The sequence below is a fragment of the Drosophila hydei genome, unplaced genomic scaffold (assembly GCF_003285905.1).
Source record: "Drosophila hydei strain 15085-1641.00,03,60 unplaced genomic scaffold, DhydRS2 tig00008148-arrow-arrow-pilon, whole genome shotgun sequence".
Classification (NCBI taxonomy): Eukaryota; Metazoa; Arthropoda; class Insecta; order Diptera; family Drosophilidae; genus Drosophila; species Drosophila hydei.
In genome coordinates this window covers 622,224-643,966 of record NW_022045852.1, presented here as the reverse complement: position 1 = coordinate 643,966, position 21,743 = coordinate 622,224, and the positions used below count along the sequence as shown (strand labels likewise).

At 42.8% G+C, this 21,743-nt stretch overlaps 2 protein-coding genes across 4 annotated transcripts in view; both read left to right on the top strand.

Moving 5' to 3' along the window:
• The first annotated feature begins 69 nt into the window (after positions 1–69).
• Positions 70–9,166, top strand: LOC111594253 (phosphatidylinositol 4-kinase alpha). The gene is made up of 12 exons (XM_030225905.1): positions 70–78; positions 220–375; positions 647–857; positions 929–1,972; positions 2,632–2,691; positions 3,055–3,550; positions 3,623–4,588; positions 5,134–6,902; positions 7,097–8,013; positions 8,107–8,295; positions 8,362–8,608; positions 8,687–9,166. Exons 1-12 carry the CDS (start codon positions 70–72, stop codon positions 9,070–9,072), a joined length of 6,450 nt encoding a protein of 2,149 aa, XP_030081765.1. The 3' UTR covers positions 9,073–9,166.
• Positions 9,167–17,779: 8,613 nt separating this feature from the next.
• LOC111594254 (protein kinase shaggy) overlaps positions 17,780–21,743 on the top strand; it is a 44,020-nt gene continuing 40,056 nt past the window's right edge. For 2 of the 3 annotated variants that reach the window (XM_023307473.2, XM_023307472.2), the window contains exon 1: positions 17,780–18,204. In XM_023307473.2, the coding sequence (XP_023163241.1) occupies positions 18,120–18,204 (85 nt within the window). In that variant the 5' untranslated portion in view covers positions 17,780–18,119. Of the gene's footprint in view, positions 18,205–21,189; positions 21,600–21,743 lie in introns of those variants that run through there. The other variant, XM_023307474.2, reaches the window with a different exon arrangement.

Sequence of the window (21,743 nt, the reverse complement as noted above, 5' to 3'; positions counted from 1 at the left end):
CTTTCGATAGCTGCATGTAGTACTCGATACTTTCGATAGCAAAACAATAAAAGTTTCGAACGATTGACGATGACGAACGTTTAATGAGAAATATTTAAACAAATTAAATTCATCATTAACGAAATAAAGTGTAGATACAGTGCGTGCGCTTGCATCCATTGCCGATTACGTGCATTTGAGCCACCAGGCGACTCAAAGTCGCGGTTGCCGTCACCATAGACCGTCACGTCGACGTTTTGCAGTCGCCGAGTCGGAGGCCATCCCACATTTGACAGAGGCGTAAAGATGACCGCCTCGGACAAGTATACGTATCAGCGGACTGTGCTCTGCTTAGCGCGCGTGCTGGCTGGCATACGGCCCACCCCTTGGGACAAGGTCGGTGTAGACAGGGGTGTGTTATGCTTGGTTGGTTGATGTTGACAGTGTTTGTTTGATGGAATGCGAAGGGTGGGGGACAGGCCGCAAATTGAAAATCGAATTTTCGCGCAACTAAAGTTGACCTTGGGCGCAACAGACATGCGTATAGTGATGACGTTGCCTTAGAAAAAGGTCTCTGAGGGGGGAGAAGAGGATGTTTTTAACTGTTATTATTGACTGCCTGCCCCTGCTTATCTGTAATATTGCATATTGCATACTGTCGTCACAGGTGCAGACATTGTTCCGCTACTGTCCGCAGGAGAATGCATCAGGCGTCTTTTGCTTGGACTCCAGAGCGCAAGATGCGGTCATCGCATTGGGCATTTACTTCCTGGAAGGCGGCTGCCAGCATGAGTCACAGATAGTGCCCTATCTGCTGCGTTTGGCCAAGAGCCTGCCCAAGGCACGAATACACGATGAGCGTAATAGCAAAGTCGAGCGTAAGTGCAAACCATAAACCAATATTCTCTAAATAAAATCTAATCAACTGGTGTCCATTGGACGTATGCAGGTGTACGCATACCCGCAGCAGAGAAATTTAGTTTCTGCTTGAACACGATGCTCTCGGACATAGCCGCCAAGTGTCCGGATTTGCGAGAGGAGATCATTCTCAACCAGGTGGAAACGCTGGGCACGCTTGCTAATATTGTGAAGCCCAGCAAGGATACGAGCAACTCCACACCATCGCCTATAGTTCTGTGCAATGCGACGGTGCCGCTGCTCTTTGGTTTGGCTCGATCGATGGGTCGCTATGCCAGCAACAATCCACCGTTGTTGTGTCGCATATTTCCGCCCGAACAGCTGCCCATACAGCGCGCCAGCGCCGGCGGCAATGGCCACTGTGGCGCCGGTGGCTCATTCAGCAGCAGCGAACGACTGGCGACCACGCAATTTCGACCAATCATACCCCGTTCAATGTCGGGCAGCCTGGCCCACAGTAGCATCCAGGCTGATGAAAGTCGTATGCGTTCAGCGGTCAGCAAGCAAAAGCCATCACTGCAAAGCTACTTCTCGGTACCCTACGATCCGCGCACCCACTTCTTTACACGCTATGGCTCCAGCTTTAATCAGTTTCCGCACATGCGTGTCAACCTGTGCGAATCGCCTGGCAAAACTGGTCCGAAGCAGCTGTACCGTGTGCCGCCATTTCCCATACAGCATCTGCAGACCATCTTTGCGGTCTCCAAGAAGCTGCTAACCAAAGACACGCTAGAGTATTTGGATGAGCTGGGCAGCGATATATTCTCGATGCATTTGAAAAATGGCAATTGCTACAAGAGCTTCTCGGAGATGCTGAATCTGGTGTTGGTCACACTGTTGCGGGAGCTGCTGCAGCATCAGATCGATCTGCCTACACCCTTCACCAAGGATGTTCAGGAGTTTGTCAAGCGTCTCTTTCTGAACGGCCAAACGGAGCTGCAAAACAAACAGCAGGACCAGGAGCGCGAACGTCGCGAAGAGAACGGCATTGCTGTCGTCAACAAGTACAAGATCAATGTGATGGCCAATGCAGCCTGTGTGGACCTGCTCGTCTGGGCCATACGCGACGAGACGGGTATGTGAACTAACTCAACGCAGGCGTCTTCATGTCAACTGCGATTTCTATTATTTAATACTTGGACAGGTGATAAAAGTATATTTGTGTGCGGTTTGTCTGCATTCGATTTGCGTTTAGAGCCAACTTGAACATCCTAAATTTGCACAGAACTCAAAGCAGAGCAACAATTCTCTATGACAGAAAACCCGACAAGAGACTGACAAACATGGATATATATAATTCTATATATCTGGTACCAATACTTAGGTCTCAGACAAGGTTCAGTTTGAAGCAATATCAAGATCTAAGCCCTTAAATAGACAAATAGGCTGTAATCTATTGTAGACGTTGCTTTGTTAGCCGAGCTCATTCAAAGGGTTGGCCCAAGATGTGAACAAGGCGATACGATATTATTATGGATATATATATGATATAATATAGATCAGTTTAGATGCCTCTGACTGTATTTATTGGTTTGTGATCGAAGCTATGCTGCATCGGAGAAGACAAATCTGGAAAAATTGTTTATTTCAATTATGATTTATGATTATGAATTATGATTTGTATTATTTATATTATCACACTGTAAGGGTATATATGTGGCTTCGGTGTGCCGAGGATAAATTTGATTTCTTTGGTTGCTTTCTTTTGAGTTCCGATACGGAATATTTTTACAGTTGACGTCGACTATAACGTGCCGTCCTTGCAAAATGGCTTGCATTTTTTATTGAAGAAAGGTCAGGAGCAGTTCCTGTCGCATTCCCAACACCACTTTCACCTCCAACTCCACTCCCTACCCGCTCCCTCCACAGTTCTAATTAATTTGTTTTTTTTTAATTAATTGTTAATTTTATTATTTTGATTATCGAGTTTTGTGTTCGAGCTCGTTGGCTATCGCGGCATGCACACGAGTATCATACGATTTGAAAGGGATCGCAAGATGATTCCAGAGAGATCATTTGATCATTGCATGTTGCTGCTCTACTTTCCCAAATGTTGAGGTGCTCTTGTCACTGTTTATGTTTATATATCCTACATTCTGTTGTTCTTTGCTCTTTATATAGTTTTCTAATCGTTTGCATTTCAACAACACTCCACAGAGGCGGACAAGCTGTGCGGACGCTTGTCTCAGAAGCTGAATCTGGTGCTCAGCCATAAGATCGTTATGGATCATATGCCGCTGCTGATGGTCTGCTTGGAGGGCTTGGGCAAGCTGGCACAGAAATTTCCGAACATTGCCGGCACATCTATATCGTATTTACGCGACTTTCTCGTCGATCCCAGTCCGATATTGGGCAAACTGCATGCGCATGCCATGCAGACGATGGCTCTGCAGAAGAAGGAGAAGGAGCTGACGCCATTCAAAATAGTTGTACAGCACTCGGATTCGCGTTCGATTGTCGACATCTTTGGCGATAATCAGAAACAGCCCGGCACCGGTCGCAGCGGCTATGCGGCCTTCGAGGCACTGCGTGATGCTGCAATTGAGAATCTATCGATTGCTCTACGTGCAGCCCATACGCTCGACCAGTTCTGTGTTCCCGCTCTGGTGGCAAACGTATCAAATCGTCTCTTCACGGCAGAGAAGCACGAGAGGTAACTTCACAATATATATATATATATCTATACGAAGAGGGCATACCTAAGCTGATCGGTCTTTCTCCTTAGCGAATCGACTCTAGTCAGCCTGAATATTATTGTGATGCTGGGCCATGTGGCTGTGGCGCTGAAGGACACCTCGAAGACAACCCAGAATATATTGCAGTTCTTCATACAGCGCTTCTGCAAGGTGCCGTCGGAGCAGAATGCATTGATTGTCGACCAGCTCGGCTGCATGATCATATCGCAGTGTGAAACGCACATTTTCGATGAGATCATGAAGATGTTTTCGCGCGTCACGGTGCAGTCTGCATCGCTGGCATACACCTCAGATCCGGAGCATCGGAAGCAGTTCCATCATGTGTCGGATGCTGTAGTCAATGCGCTTGGCAACATTGCGGCCAACATACAGGGCGACTCGGAGATGCTTGAGCTGTTGGGCAAACTGTTGGAGCTGTTTGTACAAATTGGACTCGATGGCGAGCGCTCGTATGACAATACACCGGGTGCCCAAAAGGCTAGCTCACGTGCCGGCAACTTGGGCATGCTTATACCAGTCATCGCTGTGCTCATGCGCCGCCTGCCACCCATTAAGAATCCGCGCCAGCGCCTGCATAAGCTCTTTCGGGACTTCTGGGCCTACTGTGTGGTCATGGGCTTCACAAATGCTCGCCTCTGGCCAGCCGATTGGTATCAGGGCGTGCAGCAAATAGCTGCCAAATCGCCGCTGCTCATCTCCCAAACGGCACACAAATCGGATATGCGCGAACTCAACTATACGCTGGCCATCAAAAGCGACTCGGTTAACGAGCTGCGCAGCCAGATCCTGATGCTGCTCGAGAACTCCTCCGACAATGTGGCCGCTTCCATTAACAAGCTTAGCTTTGCCCAATGCACGTACCTGCTCAGTGTCTACTGGCTGGAGATGCTGCGCGTTGAGAACGCAGACGAGCCCAGCCTGGAGCCCATATTGAGCTACCTCTGTGACACGGCACTCCAAAAGGACAAAACGGGCATTTGGCAGTGCGTCAAGTGGTAAGACAATACTGAGTCTGACGGGATCAGATCGGGTCAATCAGCAATCAATGTCGCAGTTTCCTATTTGAAAAGCTATGCTTCTTCGAGTAAAACGGGATGTTAAGCTATCATTCAATCAACTCTTATAATTCCAATGGATTCTCTATAAGTTTAGTTCTTATTGCTTATTTCTTACTGATGCGTAACCTACCATAGTCTATTAAAATTTGTTGTTCCCTTCAAGGCAGTTCAAGTGGGAGGAGGCTTGACGTGTTACTAAAATTCTATAGATAGGCTGAGCTGATTCACATATGTTAAGCCGTCTGTCTGTCCGTCCAGTGGTCACGCTAACTACAAAGCAAATTAAGAATATTTTTCCAATATCTTATTACATTAGCTTAGTCTTGTATATATACATACACATTATAGAAGTTTGTATACAAACGCATGATTGAAAAGGCAGCGAAGGGCAGGGTATATGCTAGCGTATCACTCCCGAGTAGAGCAGTCTTGATTGTTGTCTCACAAGCTTCGTAACAGATGTAATTATTTCTCATTTCTAGTGTGGCGGATCAGGTGTTCGAAAAGTTCCGCAATGTGCTGTATGCCCACGACGAGATCAGGGAGAAGGTGCTGGAATCGCAGGCCACGCTGCTGCTGGTCTACTTCAATCATATACACAAGCAGATCCAACTTGTGGCGGATCAGTATCTGTCGCAGCTGGTGGATCGTTTTCCGCATCTGCTGTGGAATCGCCGTGTGTTGTGGTGCATGCTGGACATTTTGCAGCTGCTGGCGTATTCACTGTCGCTGGATCCCAATGAAGAGACGCCCACGTTGCGTGTCGTGTCGACTCCGTATACGCTGCAATTGATGGACTCGCTGCCGGCGCGCGAGCTGCGACTCAAGGACTTCGCCGATCGCTGTCAGGGCATTGTGAACGAGGCCATGAAATGGGCGCCTCGCTCGACACGCTCCCATTTGCAGGAGTATCCCAATCAGATACCCACGCCCGTGCTAGCCCATCACAGTGGTCTGGCACTAGCATTCGACTCGGTGGTGAACAGCAGCACCCTGCATCCGGGCAACACGCTGAGCACGCTCAGCAAGCGGCCCAGTTGCGTCAACTCGGATACGCCGCGCTTTGTCTCCGTGCTCTGCTTGCGCAGCAAATACGCCGGCGAAATAAGCGGCCTGCTGTCCGTGCTGAGTGAGCAGGACAAGGTTGGCCTGGCCGATCGACTGGTCAGCGACGTGTGGGGCGCCTGTGCCGAGAAGAGCGACGCAAGGCACCGCGGCGCCTTGTGGCGTGCCACCGCCTACCTCATCATCTGTGCAGAGATCGACCGCAAGCTGTTGCATGCGGTGGCCAGCTCGCAGCTAGAGCTCTTCACAGAGTCCGCCATGGAGACCGCTGTCGAGTGTTGGCAATGGGTGCTGACGGCACGGCAAGATCTCGAGCTGTGCTTCATACAGGAAATGGTGAGCGCGTGGCAGACAACGTTCGAGAAGCGCATGGGTCTGTTTGCCTGGGAAGTGGAAGTCACGCATCCGCTGGCTGCCTACGAGGGCTGCAAGCTGATCAGCAAGCCTATATTGATAGCGCCGCATCTGATCTGGCTGCAGCTGCTCTCCGAAATGGTGGACACGGCCAAATACTGCAATCGCGACAAGGTGGAAATGTTCTGCCTGCTCTTGCATCGCTGTCTGCCCATCCTGAAGAGCAGCCGACAGAATCGACAAGTCGCCACCGTTGGCTGTCGCTTCAAGCTGCTGCAGTGCGGCCTGTCCCTGCTCCAGGGCAACACGATACCCAAATCATTGGCGCGCAACATATTGCGCGAACGCATCTACTCCAATGCCCTCGACTATTTCTGTGGCCCGCCCACCTGCCCGAACCAGAGCCGAGAGCAGCTGCTGGAGGATATACTCATATTGCTCAAGTTCTGGCAGACGATGCGCAGCGAGAAGAAGCACCTGGTTACCTCGGAGGTGGGCGACTATGATATCACCAGCGCCTCGGTCAGCTCAACGCAGATGCTGGCAGTACGCAACAATCCGGAGACCGCATCACTTATCAGCGGCGGCGCTGACTACGCGCGCTCCATGAGCGCCACAGGGAATACGGGTGGATGGTATAACACCATACCGCATTCGACGTCGACATTGTCGAAGCGCTCGAACCGCTCGAAACGGCTGCAATATCAAAAGGACTCATACGACAAGGACTACATGAAGAAACGCAATCTAATTCTCGAGCTGCTGGCCGTCGAATTGGAGTTTCTGATTACCTGGTACAATCCGAACAGTCTCACCGATTTGATAGTGCCAGGTAAATGCTGATCTATGCTTATCTATGTATCTGTAAGGGAGACCATGAGACCTTTAAGTTCTATGATCTTAACCACATATTGCTCTCTACATTCTGTGCATGTTGTGTCTCCCTCGCTCTATCTTTTATGTGCCTCTCGCTTTATACGATATTCGTAAATGATGTGCGACTGTTTCTGTATCTTCTCTCTGCAGGCGAGGAACAGATCACGGAGTGGCGCAGTCGTCCGTATAAGCCAAATGTGTGGCGTGACTATGCGCGCTTGGCGTGGTGCTATAATCCGGCTCTGGCTGTCTTTTTGCCGCAGCGCATCAAGAATGCGGAAACCATTGACGAGGAGGTGTCGCGTTTGGTCTGCTCAGACCCGATTGCCGTGTGTCATATACCCGAGGCCCTGAAGTACTTGTGCACCACCAAGAACTTGCTGCAGGAGAGTCCCGATCTGGTCTACATACTGTCCTGGTCGGCGGTGACGCCCATACAGGCGTTGTCCTACTTCTCACGGCAGTATCCTTCGCATCCGCTAACTGCTCAATATGCGGTCAAGACGTTGAGCTCATATCCAGCCGAATCGGTGCTTCCATATATACCGCAATTGGTGCAGGCGCTGCGCCACGATACGATGGGCTATGTAGTTGAGTTCATCAAGAACATATCGAAGCGATCGCAGATTGTGGCCCACCAGCTCATTTGGAATATGCAAACGAACATGTACATGGACGAGGATCAGCTGCATCGCGATCCCAACTTGTATGAGGCATTAGATCTGCTGTCGCAGAACATAATTGGCTCCTTCTCCGGTGCCGCGAAACGTTTTTATGAACGTGAATTTGATTTCTTTGGCAAAATCACGGCCGTCTCCGGCGAGATACGCTCCTTTCCCAAAGGCAGTGAACGCAAGAACGCATGCTTGGCAGCTCTCAATCGGATCAAGGTGCAATCCGGCTGCTATTTGCCATCCAATCCAGAGGCAATGGTGCTGGATATTGAGTATAGCAGCGGCACACCCATGCAGAGTGCTGCTAAGGCGCCGTATTTGGCACGTTTCCGCGTCTATCGCTGTGGCATCACCGAGCTAGAGACACGCGCCATGGAGGTATCTAATAACCCGGTGAGTCACCATCTCTCTATCTCGCTCGGTTTCATTCAGTCTTCACTGCTCACACTCATTCGGTTTTCGATTCTCTGTCTTATGCATGCACAGAACTCACAGGAGGATGCGCACATGACGCTCGGCGTGGAGTCGTGGCAGGCGGCCATTTTCAAAGTGGGCGACGATGTGCGCCAGGACATGCTGGCCCTGCAGGTGATCACCATATTCAAGAATATCTTTCAGCAAGTGGGCCTGGATCTGTTTCTGTTCCCCTATCGTGTTGTGGCCACAGCACCAGGCGTAAGTTTTGGCAAAACAGATCAAGCATTGGAGAGCTATTAATAATAATGATTTATCTTGTTGCAGTGCGGCGTCATTGAGTGTGTGCCCAATGCGAAGTCGCGCGATCAGCTTGGCAGGCAAACAGACTCCGGCCTATCCGAGTACTTCCAGCATCAGTATGGCGACGAGAGCTCCAAGGAGTTTCAGGCAGCGCGAGCCAATTTCGTTAAATCAATGGCCGCCTATTCGCTAATTGGTTATCTGCTGCAGATCAAGGATCGTCACAATGGCAATATCATGATCGACAAGGATGGTCACATCATTCACATAGGTACACAAATAGTTATATATATATATGTGTGTGTCTATATATATATTCGCAACTTAAACTCTTACATTTCTGCGCTAGATTTTGGCTTTATGTTTGAGTCGTCGCCGGGCGGCAACATTGGCTTCGAGCCGGATATGAAGCTAACCGACGAGATGGTCATGATAATGGGCGGCAAAATGGAGGCACCGGTCTTCAAATGGTTCTGTGAGCTGTGCGTGCAAGCCTTCTTGGCCGTACGACCGTATCAGGATGCGATCGTATCCCTAGTCTCGCTAATGCTCGACACTGGACTACCCTGCTTTCGCGGCCAGACGATTAATCTGCTGAAGCAGCGTTTCGTGGCTACAAAGAACAACAAGGAGGCGGCTGCCCACATGCTGGCTGTTATACGCAATTCATACCAGAACTTACGTACGCGTACCTACGACATGATCCAGTACTATCAGAATCAGATACCCTACTAGTGGATTAGTTGGATAATTTTTGGATTTTAGGATTTGGTGTTTTTGGGTCTTATGTGGGATGTCATGTTAGCCAAATGCTGTATTATTATAGTAATATTATTATTGTTTTTTATGTGTATTATCATTTTTTATGTCTTTTTGCGTTTCTGTTTTGTATTTAATAGCTGTTAAATTTTTCGAAGATTTTACGATGCATACTAAATGAATTATAGGGCAATATGTTGTACAATGTATTTGTTACCTACATATATACGTATACAAAAAAAACATACATGCATACATACATACTTATATACGATACTAACGATAAAACACGGGCCCCATATTTCGAGTTGGCCAAATATTTCCATATACAAAACATACTTATTTAACTACTTGTAATCATAACCACTGTGTAATTGTAATATCCACATACATTTTCTCCTCGTTTCGGAGAAAAGAAAAAAACCTATTCCAATTGCGTTTAACAATTTCTGTTGTGTAATTTGAATTTTGCGCTTAGATTTTGTGCTGTTGACGCCGTTTAACAGAGTAACTTCATACTTAGCAGAAGTGCTATCGACGTCCGTTAAGGCACAGTTGCTTCATGGCCAGTGTTGGAAAACGATAGTTGGAAAGAAGAAGCATACGGGCTGGCAGCCAGAAAGAATAGCAGCAAAGAAGCTAAAAGTACGCCTACAATATCGAATAATTATCGTGCAATGTTCTTTTCATTATCATTCGTCCGCTTTAGCACTTCATTCGTCGTTTAGTTGCTTCTCATACACGAACGAACGTGAACGTGGAACGCGCGGCGCATATTATTTTTCGTTTAGTGAAAGTGTAAGTAGTGTTGGCTTGCTGTGGTTGTTGTAGCAGCAGTAGCGACGTTTTGTGCACAATACACACACGGCCGCCATATTAAAATGGCAAAAAAAGGTAGTCGATAAAAAGCAAACGCATAATATACAATACTCTCAAGTTCTGGTCCAAATGTTGTACAACTACAACATAACATGAAACTACCAACCAACGTGTGTGTGAGAACAGCGAAAGTAATTAGAACGAAAACGAAGCAAACGTAAATGAAATGTACGAAAATAAAGCAAAACCCAATGGCAATAGCAGCGAGAAGTGTTGCGCGTGAAGAAGCAGCAGCGCATAGGTAGAGCGAATAAAGCGAATAAAAAAAGAAAAAGAAACTCAATTAATTGAAGCAAAACCGAACGAAAAGTGCCATTCATTAAAAAAATAACTGAAAAAATAGATGAAAATCGGTGTTAAAGTGCCGCTAACATACATATGAAAATCTTGTACAATTTCTGTTGTACAAACAGCGATTCTTTTTTTTTTCACTACGACACAACGAATAAAAGTATATACGGAAGCAAGGTGTATAGCGAAAGACGAAACGAAACGAAAAAAAGGCAACGGCAGCGGGTCGCGCTCTCTGTATATATATATATATTATATATATTTATATATATGTGTACATATACATATATATTTATATAAGTATGTGTGTGTGCTAGTATGTGTGCGTTCAAGTATGTTTGCGTGTATATGCATGTGTTAGAGAGTGTGTGTCGCTACGTGTAGCCGTGTGCGTGAGGCGGCGGCGGCGGCCGCAACAGCAGTAGCTGAAAGAAAGCAGTGAAGAAATATGTATGTGGAAAAGAAAAGAAAGAAATGATAGCAGCGCAAAAACGAAAGAAAAGTTATACATTTTATATATGTACAGACATATGCACATACTAAAGTATGCATGTATATCGTACATAAATAATAAGCAATTCTAGCAGCGAATTTTTTTTCTACTTATTTTTTGTTTTTGTGGTCAGTGAGCGAACTGAGTAAAACATTCAAAGTAGTACGCACAGACATACAAACACACAAACATATTCTCGCATAAACTCACACACACATACTTACCAATGCAAAAGAAAAAATTGCGTTACACAAGCAACCCCTTTACCTCTGCGCCGCCTCATCCTTGTTTTGCTCATAGAGCACGAACAAGTGCCTTAATCAGCGTGCGTGAGTGCGTGAGTGTGTAAGAGTGTTCGTGAGCGTGCGGGATTATGCGTTTGTGCTATTTAATATACATATATATTATATACAACAAATTTATAATTGAGCATTCATTTTTTTTTGTTTGTTAAGTGATTTTTTTTACATAGATGAAATGAATTATCAAGTCAAAATTGACTAAACATTGATTATGTATTTGCGCGTTAATGTTAACCACTGTGCACGGTGGCAAGTGTTATTCGGATAGAATGAATTGTGAAACAACTAAAAATTAGCAACACACACACGCTTATATTACTAATTCCTTTTTTTATTATAATGCGCTGCAATGGAAATGAAACGAAATAGAATATGAATAAAGGGAATAACATGAATCAATTTTGTTATGTTATTCGACTTGTTTATTGCCAAACCTAAAAAGTTGGTCTTTGATAAATCGGAATCGGTACCATTTCAGTAATTTGTTCGTTCCTGTTGTTAATTAGTTTGAATTAACAAGTAAAAGCAGTTATTCATATGTATATGATTTATATATTAGTGGCTATTGGTGATTCAGAATATTTGGTTAAAGTTCAAGGTTATTCAATGTTCTAGTGTTTGCTACCACTGTGCCATATATTGCGGATGCGCTGGATTTAATGTTTGAATGGGCCGGTCAAAGGGAATTCAATTAAATTAAACGAATTCGGTGCGAATTTGTTGCTGTCAGTCAGCCCAGTCATTGTGTGGCAAAGTGCAGTTAGCGAGATGCACATACACGCTTACGCACACAGTCGCACTTACAACTAGACACACACTTACATTCACGCGGGCAATGTAAGCCAGAGTTGTCAACTTGCATTGCACGTGTGCATGAGAGCAAGAGCTAAATCAAGTGCGAGTGCGAGTGGGAGAGTGAGAGTGAGTGGCCCCTCTGCTTGACAACGGCGTCGTTCTGAATTTTTTTTATAACCATTTGCAATTTTTTCCTAGCTACAGCTGTTTCCATGCACGTTCTCTCTTCAGCGTACCTGTGTGTGTATGTGCATGTGTGTGTGATTGTTTGTTGAATGTGTAGGCTGGCAACACTTTTACGCCTGCGTTGTCCTTCGCCTGCGCGTGACATTCCGATACTTTGTACACATTTGCACGCCGCAAACGTTTATCGATTATTCAACGGAGCAGTCCGCTTTGGATCTTCCGTTTTTCTATGTGTGTGTGAGTGGGGATTTTGTTTGGCTTTTTCATAGTTTCCTTCAAATCGATTGGGCACCATCATCAGTGTTGAAAAGCAGCACTAGTTGCGTCCATTTCAGCACCGCCAATTGGTCACCCAACGTATGTATGTGGGCAGAGCTGCCTCTGCCTGGCTGCAGCCGCAGCAGCAGCAGTCAAAGGCGAATGTAAAATTCGAGAGTTCAGTCAACGCTGACGCCGCCGCCTTGACGCTGGCGTCCTATGCTCCGCGTGTTTTTCGTGTTAATCATTTCGATGAACGTCGCCAGTGAGCCAGTAGTGCAAACCCTCGAAGTTTATTTTTTCCGCTGTTTTTTGTTTTTTTTTTTTTTTTTTTTGTTTTTACTTCTCTTAATCGATGTGAAATGTGCTTGTGAAATGTAGCACTTATTGTTGTATTTCTTTGTTTGGTTGGTTGTTCGGTCGGTCACTCTGTCAGTTAGTCAGCTGCTGGTGCTGCTGCGGCTGCTTACATAATTGCTGCATTTTGAATGCGTATGCCTAGGTGTTATTGTTAGCGTATGTGTGTGGATAAGCTATTTGTGGTAATTGCTAGTCACATCGGTATAACACAATAACAACAACAACAGCTGCTCGCTACTAACTTTTCTTTCGATTACTTTTATCAACTGCTCTAACTGTTGTAGGAAAAGCGCCAATTCAGCGGTTTAGCGATAAAAAGAGGTCCAAGTCTTTGCATATTTGGTTAGGTGTGGAACAATAAAACATTGAAGGGGAACACCCATAATAAAGTTTGAAAATCAAAAATGCTAAATGATTATTTATTGAAGGTTATAACAATTGTTTGCTTGAAATTATTAACGTAAAATTTGTACTTCATTATTTTCGTGTCTCTGAATAGATTTGAGGTGTTCTTGGTTGACTTGGGTAAATCTATTTCAGAGTTATTATATAGTATTAGTATTATCTATATACAGCCCATGAAATATCTGGTCAAAATTTGATATAAAACTAAATTAAATTGGAAAAATTGGCATACTGATGTGATCCGGAACTGAATCTAAGAGGGCATCAATGGTTTCCAACTACTCTCTCTCTCTCTCTTTCGAGCGATCAGCTGTTTAGGAATCGAAAGAAATTTTAAGTCGCCATTTGAATTGTGGGCCCCCTTGCTTATCGGAAGGTATTTCGTTTTTGATATCTGCTGATAGAGACCACAAAGTTTATTGTTGTCGCCTTCGCCAACCCATAGCTCTCAACATAAATTTCCAAATTCGTCACACCTGATACTTGCCAGTTCGCGCTAAGATTATTATTATCTAGCTACTTGTTTTAACTTCCACAACTTTACGATATATATTTCCCTAGATTTTTGTTCAAGCGTTCAATGTATTATCTTATTATTATATATCTACTGTCGTACAAAATGTATTCATTGAAAACTGAATCTCTCTGAACAAATCAAGAGAGAACTTCGACAGAAACTATTAATTTAATTTATAGTATTTGCAAATGTTTGTTTACGAGCTATAAACATAGATACGATATATCATATGTTTATTTAATTTTGCAGTTTTCAACACCGTGCAGAGAAAATCATATCTATAAATGTTATCATATATCAAATGTCGGTCCTAAACTTTGTTTCTGGCATTAAATGTGTGTTGTTTGATGAAGATGGCATTAAATCTTTCCAGCACTGTCAAAAGTGATGCCTTTTATATATATATCTATATATATTTATATTTATATATGTATATATTTATATTTGTATATGTATATATTTATATTTATATATGTATATATTTATATTTATATATGTATATATTTATATTTATATAATATACGTTTGATCTTTTGGTTACTTACATTGTCCGTTTGTTTGCTTGAAAGTATCTACGGTATATATAGATAAAATCTAAGAAGTTTGACCCATTTTCCAACCCTGTCAAAGTAGATACATTTATAACTAAGTATTGTAAAATGCTTGACCTTAATCTTTGCTGCAGGCAACTACTGCTTGGCTTGCTTCGGCATTAGCGAACAGGCCTACGTCTAATTGCAAAGAGAGAGACTAAGAGAGAGAGAGAGAGATGTAATGCAGTCATAATTCGTAGCTTGCTTTTCGGCGTTGGACAGCAGATGGCTCAGATCTTGCTTTGCTGCGGCCCAGATATGTTCATTCATTGGTTAAATGGAATGCAAAACGTTTTTCGCTTCGCGCGTGTGTCAATAAATAAGACGACTAAAAATACGTGCGAAAAGAAAAGAAGAGGAAGAGGAGGATGAGCAGCAACACAACAATTTGAAAATATGACACGCGCGCGGAGGCGTTACCCCAGCCACCCACATTGGGCCTCTCTCAAAAAAACGCACAAACCAAAAAGAAGAAACAGAAAGCAAATAAAGTGGCACAGAGAAGAGAGCAGGCTCAATGGAGTGGGGACAGAGCAGCACGAGTAAATCGTCTGCTAGTTCTGTATGTGTGTGTTTATTGTTTGTTTTCTTGTATTGACTGCGTCTTAAATTCAATTAAGCAACTAAAGCAAATCGAATTGCCGAATTGGATGGCTATCGTATACACACAGTCTATCACTTCTGGCTTCTCTCTCTTTCTCTCTCTTAGTCTCTCTGTCGCTCTTTCTCTTAGCCTCTCTCTCTCTCTCTCTCGCAGTTTGTCTTTCAGTTGACGTTGCCAAAATGTTTTCCATGTCGCTTTTAACCTTGATGGATTTGCTTTTTCGGCAACGTGGCAGTTAAAAAAAGAGAAACAAGGAGAGGCAAAGAGCAAGTGAGAGACAGAGAGTGGAAGGGAGAGAGCGAACGAGTCAGTGCTGGAGAGGAGAAGAAATGGATTGGCTTCGACTGCTTGCAAATATTTATTGGCAGGTGTCATAGCATACTTTTTGGAGTGTGCCTAAGAAGATGAGTCGCCGGCGACCCTTATCGCCCGCCAGCTCTTGGCATGATTTAGCAGCGTATCTCCTCGTCGGGCATTTCATTGGCTTGTCATTTTTGGCTCATCGATTTTATTTTGGCGCCAGAAGAACCAGGCGGTCAGAAATCGATCCAATGTGTGTGTTAAAACGTATATTTGTTTTGACTTGAACTCAAATTGAAATATAAGTGTAAGACGTATGTGATATATGTATTAACTTTAACAAAGGAATAAAAACCTACTAAAGAAGAACACTTGAAAAAAATCTTAGTGAAACTTTATTATTGTCTGACAGCAATTTCAAGTCCTGATGAAAATGAGCTCATGACGGCGGCAGCGTTGCGATGACACTATTGTTGACATACCAATATATATACACACACACACGCATTGCTCCGCTGCGCCATTTGCGTTGTTTTGTGGGTCAAATGGCTGCCGCAATACGGTGAAGACAACGTTGTCTCTAGCTACGGGGCCACAGCGAGCAACGCCATCATTCTTACGGCTGACAACGCGCACACACACACGCACGTGCAGAAGCACTCACTTACACATACAGAAAGCTATTCAGCTCGTCAGCCATGTTAACGGCTTGCAATACCGTTGTTTGTTTTATGTATTTTTGATCAAATATATTGCACGAGACGCTTCTGTATTGGTTTACGTGTGTGTGTGTGTGTCCGCAAGTCATAAATTTTTGGTGACTTGCCTCTCGCGCGCACGGATTCCCTTCCACTCTCCCACTATACCGCTTTATTGGTGCTCTAGTTAATTTAAAATGGTGTCATTCTCAGATAAGCTTGCTCTCGCTCACTTGTTCGGTCGTCTGCCCATCTCCCTCTATCTCTTTGATTTACTCTTTGCCTTGCCCCTGTGGCACTCTTCATGCATGCATTTAATGCACTACTCTAGCTGACAATTAGCTAGACACTCAATTACTCACCCCAATCTCTCTGTCTGTTGGATGTTTTGACATGCACAAGGGCTAAGCAATTTTAGCGGTAAATTGAATCTGTTCGTGCATTTTTCCTGTTTTATAGCATACGCAGTGGCGCTATGGGCTCTGCTGATGCTGCTGCTGCTGAAAGAGACTTGCCGGCGTCAGCTGTCAACGACGGCCTTTTGAAACGGGGTCAATCAGGAAGGCCTTTTAGGACAGCCACGCCCGATGCACTTATTGCATGTGAACTGACCAAAAAAAATCTATTGGTCACTCTCATGCAGTAACAAAAGAAAGAAAGGGAAACAGAGATAGACAGAATGCATTTGACGTATATGTGTGTGTGTTTGCCTGCCTGTGTGCGTGGTTGTGCTTTATTGCTAGCAATTTATTTTCGTGACAGCCAACAGCAACAAGAACAGTAGTAGTAGTAGCAACATTGTTTTTGCCTCACTTCACTTATGCCCCTGTTTAAGTTCTATTCCGTTTGCCCGTTTTTCTTTCGATTGCGCTTGCATTGCAATAAAGTTGAAGCGTTGCCAATAATAAGAAGCAGTCAAAGAAAAAAACTAACAATAAGGGATGCGGTCTAACTGTAGCAGAGCCTTCGATATGTGTAAAGATATTTACGTCAGTGTGTGCGAAGTGTTGTGCAATTTTGCAAAGCGAACGTCACAATAGCAACAACAGTAAACAACGTATGACGCGTGGCATTGAAACATGAGCAAAGTAGAAAACCAAGAAGACAAGCGCCGCTTTTGCATAAGTGTTTGTGTGTGTGTGTGTTTATATATATATATATATATATATATAATATATATATATATATATATATATTTATATATATATATATATATATATATATATATATATATATATATGTATGTATGTATGTATATATGTATATATATGTTTGTATGTCTGTATTTCAGTTTGAGTTTTACAGCGTACAAGAGAGCCTAACAGCAAACAACAACAAATCGAGCTAACAGTAACAGTAACAGAAAACTGCAAATAGTAAGAGCGCTAGAGCCAATGGGATACAGGGAGAGAGACAGAGTGAAAGAGAGTGACAGATTAAAAAGCTGCAAAAAACACGTGACGCGGCTGCTATTGCTTTATTATATATATACATACATATACATATATATATATATATAGATTTTATGATGATTTTATGATTTTTGTTTGTTTTTAGTTCTCGCTTCACATATGTATGCTGTGAATATGTATTTACATTATATATTTATATATGTACTTATATATAGTGCACTTGGCACTGTTAATAAAATTTTCAATTCTTTATTGATTGCTTGCAGCCGTTTAACAGTTACAATTTAATCATATTGACGAGTGTGTTGTGTCTGTGTGTGTTACCAACAAAAGAAGTGTGTTCCAGCCGACAATTTGGCCAACACGTCCACCATCCAGTGATCGAAAGCAGCATATAAACAAATTGAATTGACATTTAAATACTTATGTATGAAAAACTAAAATAAAAAAAAAAACAAAGCAGATATCAAAACAATAAACCAAACACAACAATTAAAACAACATCAACATATATACACATATATATTAATATATATATATATTTATATATATTTATATATATATATATATATATATATATATAAAAGCAGCTGTAAAAACGAATCGTGTGTGTTGTATTATTTTTTTTTTAAACAAATCTACGACACGCGCTTCCAACTGGCGTGGTTCGTCCTACGCGTTGGTACTAAGCAAAAAATCCAAAAAAAAAAAACAAAAAAACAAAATCTTGACAACAAACAAAACAAAAGCAAATTTCATTGCAAAGGCGACGAAGAAGAAGAACTATTGTTAAACAATAACACAAGCATAAACACAGTTAGCGTGGAAGAGACATTGGTAGCAAGTTTCTGAGAGAGCAAGAGAGGCAGTGAGAGAGAGAGAGAGAGAGAGAGAGAGAGCGCGCGAGAGAGAGGGAGCAGCAACGTCACCATGAGCGGTCGTCCACGAACCTCCTCCTTTGCCGAAGGCAACAAACAGTCACCCAGTCTGGTGATGGGCGGAGTCAAAACCTGCAGTAAGTACATAAGGATCCATAAATATATATTTATATCTATATGTATATACCTTTCATAATAAATACAATACTAACCCAATAACCTGAGGGGTCTCTAAGCCATAAGTGCGTCATCATTGATTTTTTTTTTTAAGTTTTTTGAAAAGCTTTCGAATTATAGTTAAATAATAGTTAATATACATATTAAATATAATGCAGATATTCAGAGACAGATATATAGATAGATAAACATTTAAATCTTGTTGGTTTAGAATCTTATAAGCTTCTATAAGCTACCCGGCGTTGCGTGGCCTGATTTTCAAAAACAACTGATTTTTGTTTAATCTATTATATATAATTTTAATTGTGATAGATTTTTTCTGTATCCTGAATCACTTCGATATTACTTTACAATAAGAAAGAATTGTATATAGATATTGGTAAAAACCGGCGATCAATTTTGCTTCAATTTATTTAAAGTTGACAAAAAACTTTTATTAAAATGGCCATTTTTTTATCAATTTTTTTTTTGTAAACTGGAAATTATTAAGTCAGGCTTTTAGATCTGTAGATATATTTTTTTATAATTCTATAAGAATCTTTATAATATGCCAATTCCGTCGATCAATTAGATAAGAGTTATGTTTCGGGTTAAGTACACATAGGGAATTATATGGTCGACATCATTAATTGCCTCAAAACGGAAATGTTTTACAATCAGTATATTTAAATGACAGTGCTGGAAAGTGTCAATAGAAATGTAGCTAATCAAGACAGCAAACAGATGAAACCTGCTTCGGTTTTTTTTTATAATAAAGTGCAGCGTGTTTTCGAACGTTATCAAATATGGAAAGCTTTGTGTACGTTATCACCTGTTCGAGCGAACTGCCGAACGACTGCACCCGCCGATTGCACCACCTCAGAAATATTAACCCGTTTGACGCGATGTATGATCCACAACACAAAAGCGGGTACTGTTATCATTTTGCTTGAAGATCGTAAAGCACGATTTGGTTACGATTAAATTGAAGGATTTACTATATAGTTATGACCCAGAGAGAGATGGGTATAGGAAGAGGAGTCAATTGAGAGGGAGAAAGAAGGAGAAACAGTCACGCCTTCATTCGATATCTGTATCTGTATCTGTTTCTCTTTTTGTTTGTTTTCTCTTTTGCTGTCAGCATTTGCGTTGTTGCATTTCTTTTCACACCTGTGCAGCTATGCCTGTGTATGTGTGTGTATGTATGCAAATTCATATATATGTATATATGCTTAAATATATATATATATATATATATATATATATATATAATCTGTACAATTGATTTTGATTTTGAGAAAAATATCGCGAGCTCTAATCTGTGAAATCGACTTTATTCTGCTTTCAATGTTTTTGTTTGAAGCTCCAATGAAGGTTTCTCCATAAATATTCATTATCAACTAATTGCATACTATATATGCACACATACATACATGTGTCTTAGAACTTTGAACTTTTCTTTCATATTACATTCATATTTTTGTTTATTTTGCATTTGTGGCAAATCTCCACATAGACAATAGACATTTATCAGCAGTTCCAACCGCGTGCCGCATTGGGGCAGCATCGGCAGCAGCAGAAATTGACTAAGCGAGCAGTGTTTCTTCGATTGAACACAATCCTTAACACCTCCGCGCTTGATCCACTATGCGCCCACAGCAGCAGCTGTCAGAATATTCATTTTCTGCAGCGCCAGCGAGTTCAATCGATTTTACACACACACACACACACACACACACACACACACACACACACACACACACACACACACACACGCACACACACACACACACGCACACACACACACACACACCGACACACATTGACATACATAGAACATATAACACACATACGCGAGAGCATTCGCTTACTCACCACATTCGCGCTCAAATTTTTCACTCTCTTCTCGCTCCCACTCTCTCATCCTCTGTCAATTGCAAACTTGCTTTGCGGTGCGACACAGTGGCGCAATGCAGTGGCCGCGCCGGTCACGTAAGCTATCGCGACCCCACTGTTCGCAGCGGCCGTGACGGTTGGGTGCCGCTGTTTTGTCTGTTGCGCACCTAAAAGTATTTCTTTTTTTTTTGTTCAGACGCTTTCTTAAACTCACACATGCACTTTCAAAGGTACGCTCTCTCACTGCCGCTGTAGTCGCTGCTGCCGCCGCCGCATGGCGAGTGTGACGCGCATGCCAGCACAGCGAATTCGCACACAGATACAGATATACACACACACACACGCAGATACCCATATACACTTACCCTCGACGGTTTCACCTCACACGACCTGCCGCTTAGCAGAGTTCTCTTTGTCTCCCGCCATTCGCCCGCCCGTTGGTCGGCCGGTCGGTCGTTGTTATGCTCTCACAGAGCGATGTCGGCATCGACTGACTGTTGTTTGGATTTTCGCCGCAATATTCGCTGCTGCGGCCAATGCATACAGTTGTGTGATGAGTTGAATTGTCGGTGCTCGTGTTGTTTTTCGCTCTGGCTATCAGTAGCACGAAATTCGTCGAAGTAACTCTGAGAAAAACGCAAAAACGCGCGCAACCAACTTCACTTTACTTTTTCACTGTTGTCCGCATAGCTTTATTTGGTTTTTTTTTTTGTTTTTGATAAATTTTTTGGGTGCCTTACATATATACAAAATATATATTTATGCATGTATATATATATATATATATAAATATATATATATATATATATATGAATATATATATATATAAATATAATTGTTTGTGTGTGTCGTGTGCATTTATTTTGTTGCGCTGCTTTAAAAAAGTTTAACAGAAAAATGTAAAGAACATTTTTGTATGGGAAAAGCGCAGCAGAACGTGGAAAGTGCCAGCGCCCAATGAGTGCAATATTTTCCTTCAAATTTCCACTCATTGCATTCTAGTCGCGTTGTTCTCGGTCTCGCGTCTAGCTAACCTCTCCGTTTCTCGATTCTGTGAGTGTGCATGTGTGTGTGTTTGTGTGCGGTTAGTAAGCGTTTATAGCGCTGTCAGCAGCATTGACGACGACAACGTGACGCTGACGTTGAAGTTGACAGAATTTAAAATTGTTGCTGTTGCTTCAGCCCTCTGTCACCCACAGCAATGAAAGTTCTTAAGCTGATGTGACGCCCAACACCAAGTTGACAACAACAAGAATAATAATAGTAAGAAGAAGAAGAGCAGTCATCGAGTAAGAAGGTCAACATCAACGTTGTCGTATTTTAAGTTCGAACGCTCTCTCGGTACGGTCGCTACGCGCTCTCTGCGAAAACAAAAGTGCAGCAGTGGCGGCGTTGCATAGCGTTTTTCTCTTTTTTCGCTTCTACTGTTGGCTGTTGAAGGTGACGAGCATGTTGATCAACCGCGGCTCCCTACTTGAAGGTAAAATAAATCATAAGAATAATTTTATAAAATATATACGAAACTCTATCAAAAATTAAAAAAAAATAATTACACTCTCATCGCGTCAATCGCCAAACATTCAAAACACGCACACATACCAACAATTCACAAGCGTACACATAC

Bases quoted from the DNA above. Each gene is read 5' to 3' on its own strand.
- LOC111594253 (XM_030225905.1), top strand. The intron at 1,973-2,631 runs GTATGTGAACTA...ATATTTTTACAG, and splicing joins GGCCATACGCGACGAGACGG to TTGACGTCGACTATAACGTG. The intron at 8,296-8,361 runs GTAAGTTTTGGC...ATCTTGTTGCAG, and splicing joins TTGTGGCCACAGCACCAGGC to TGCGGCGTCATTGAGTGTGT.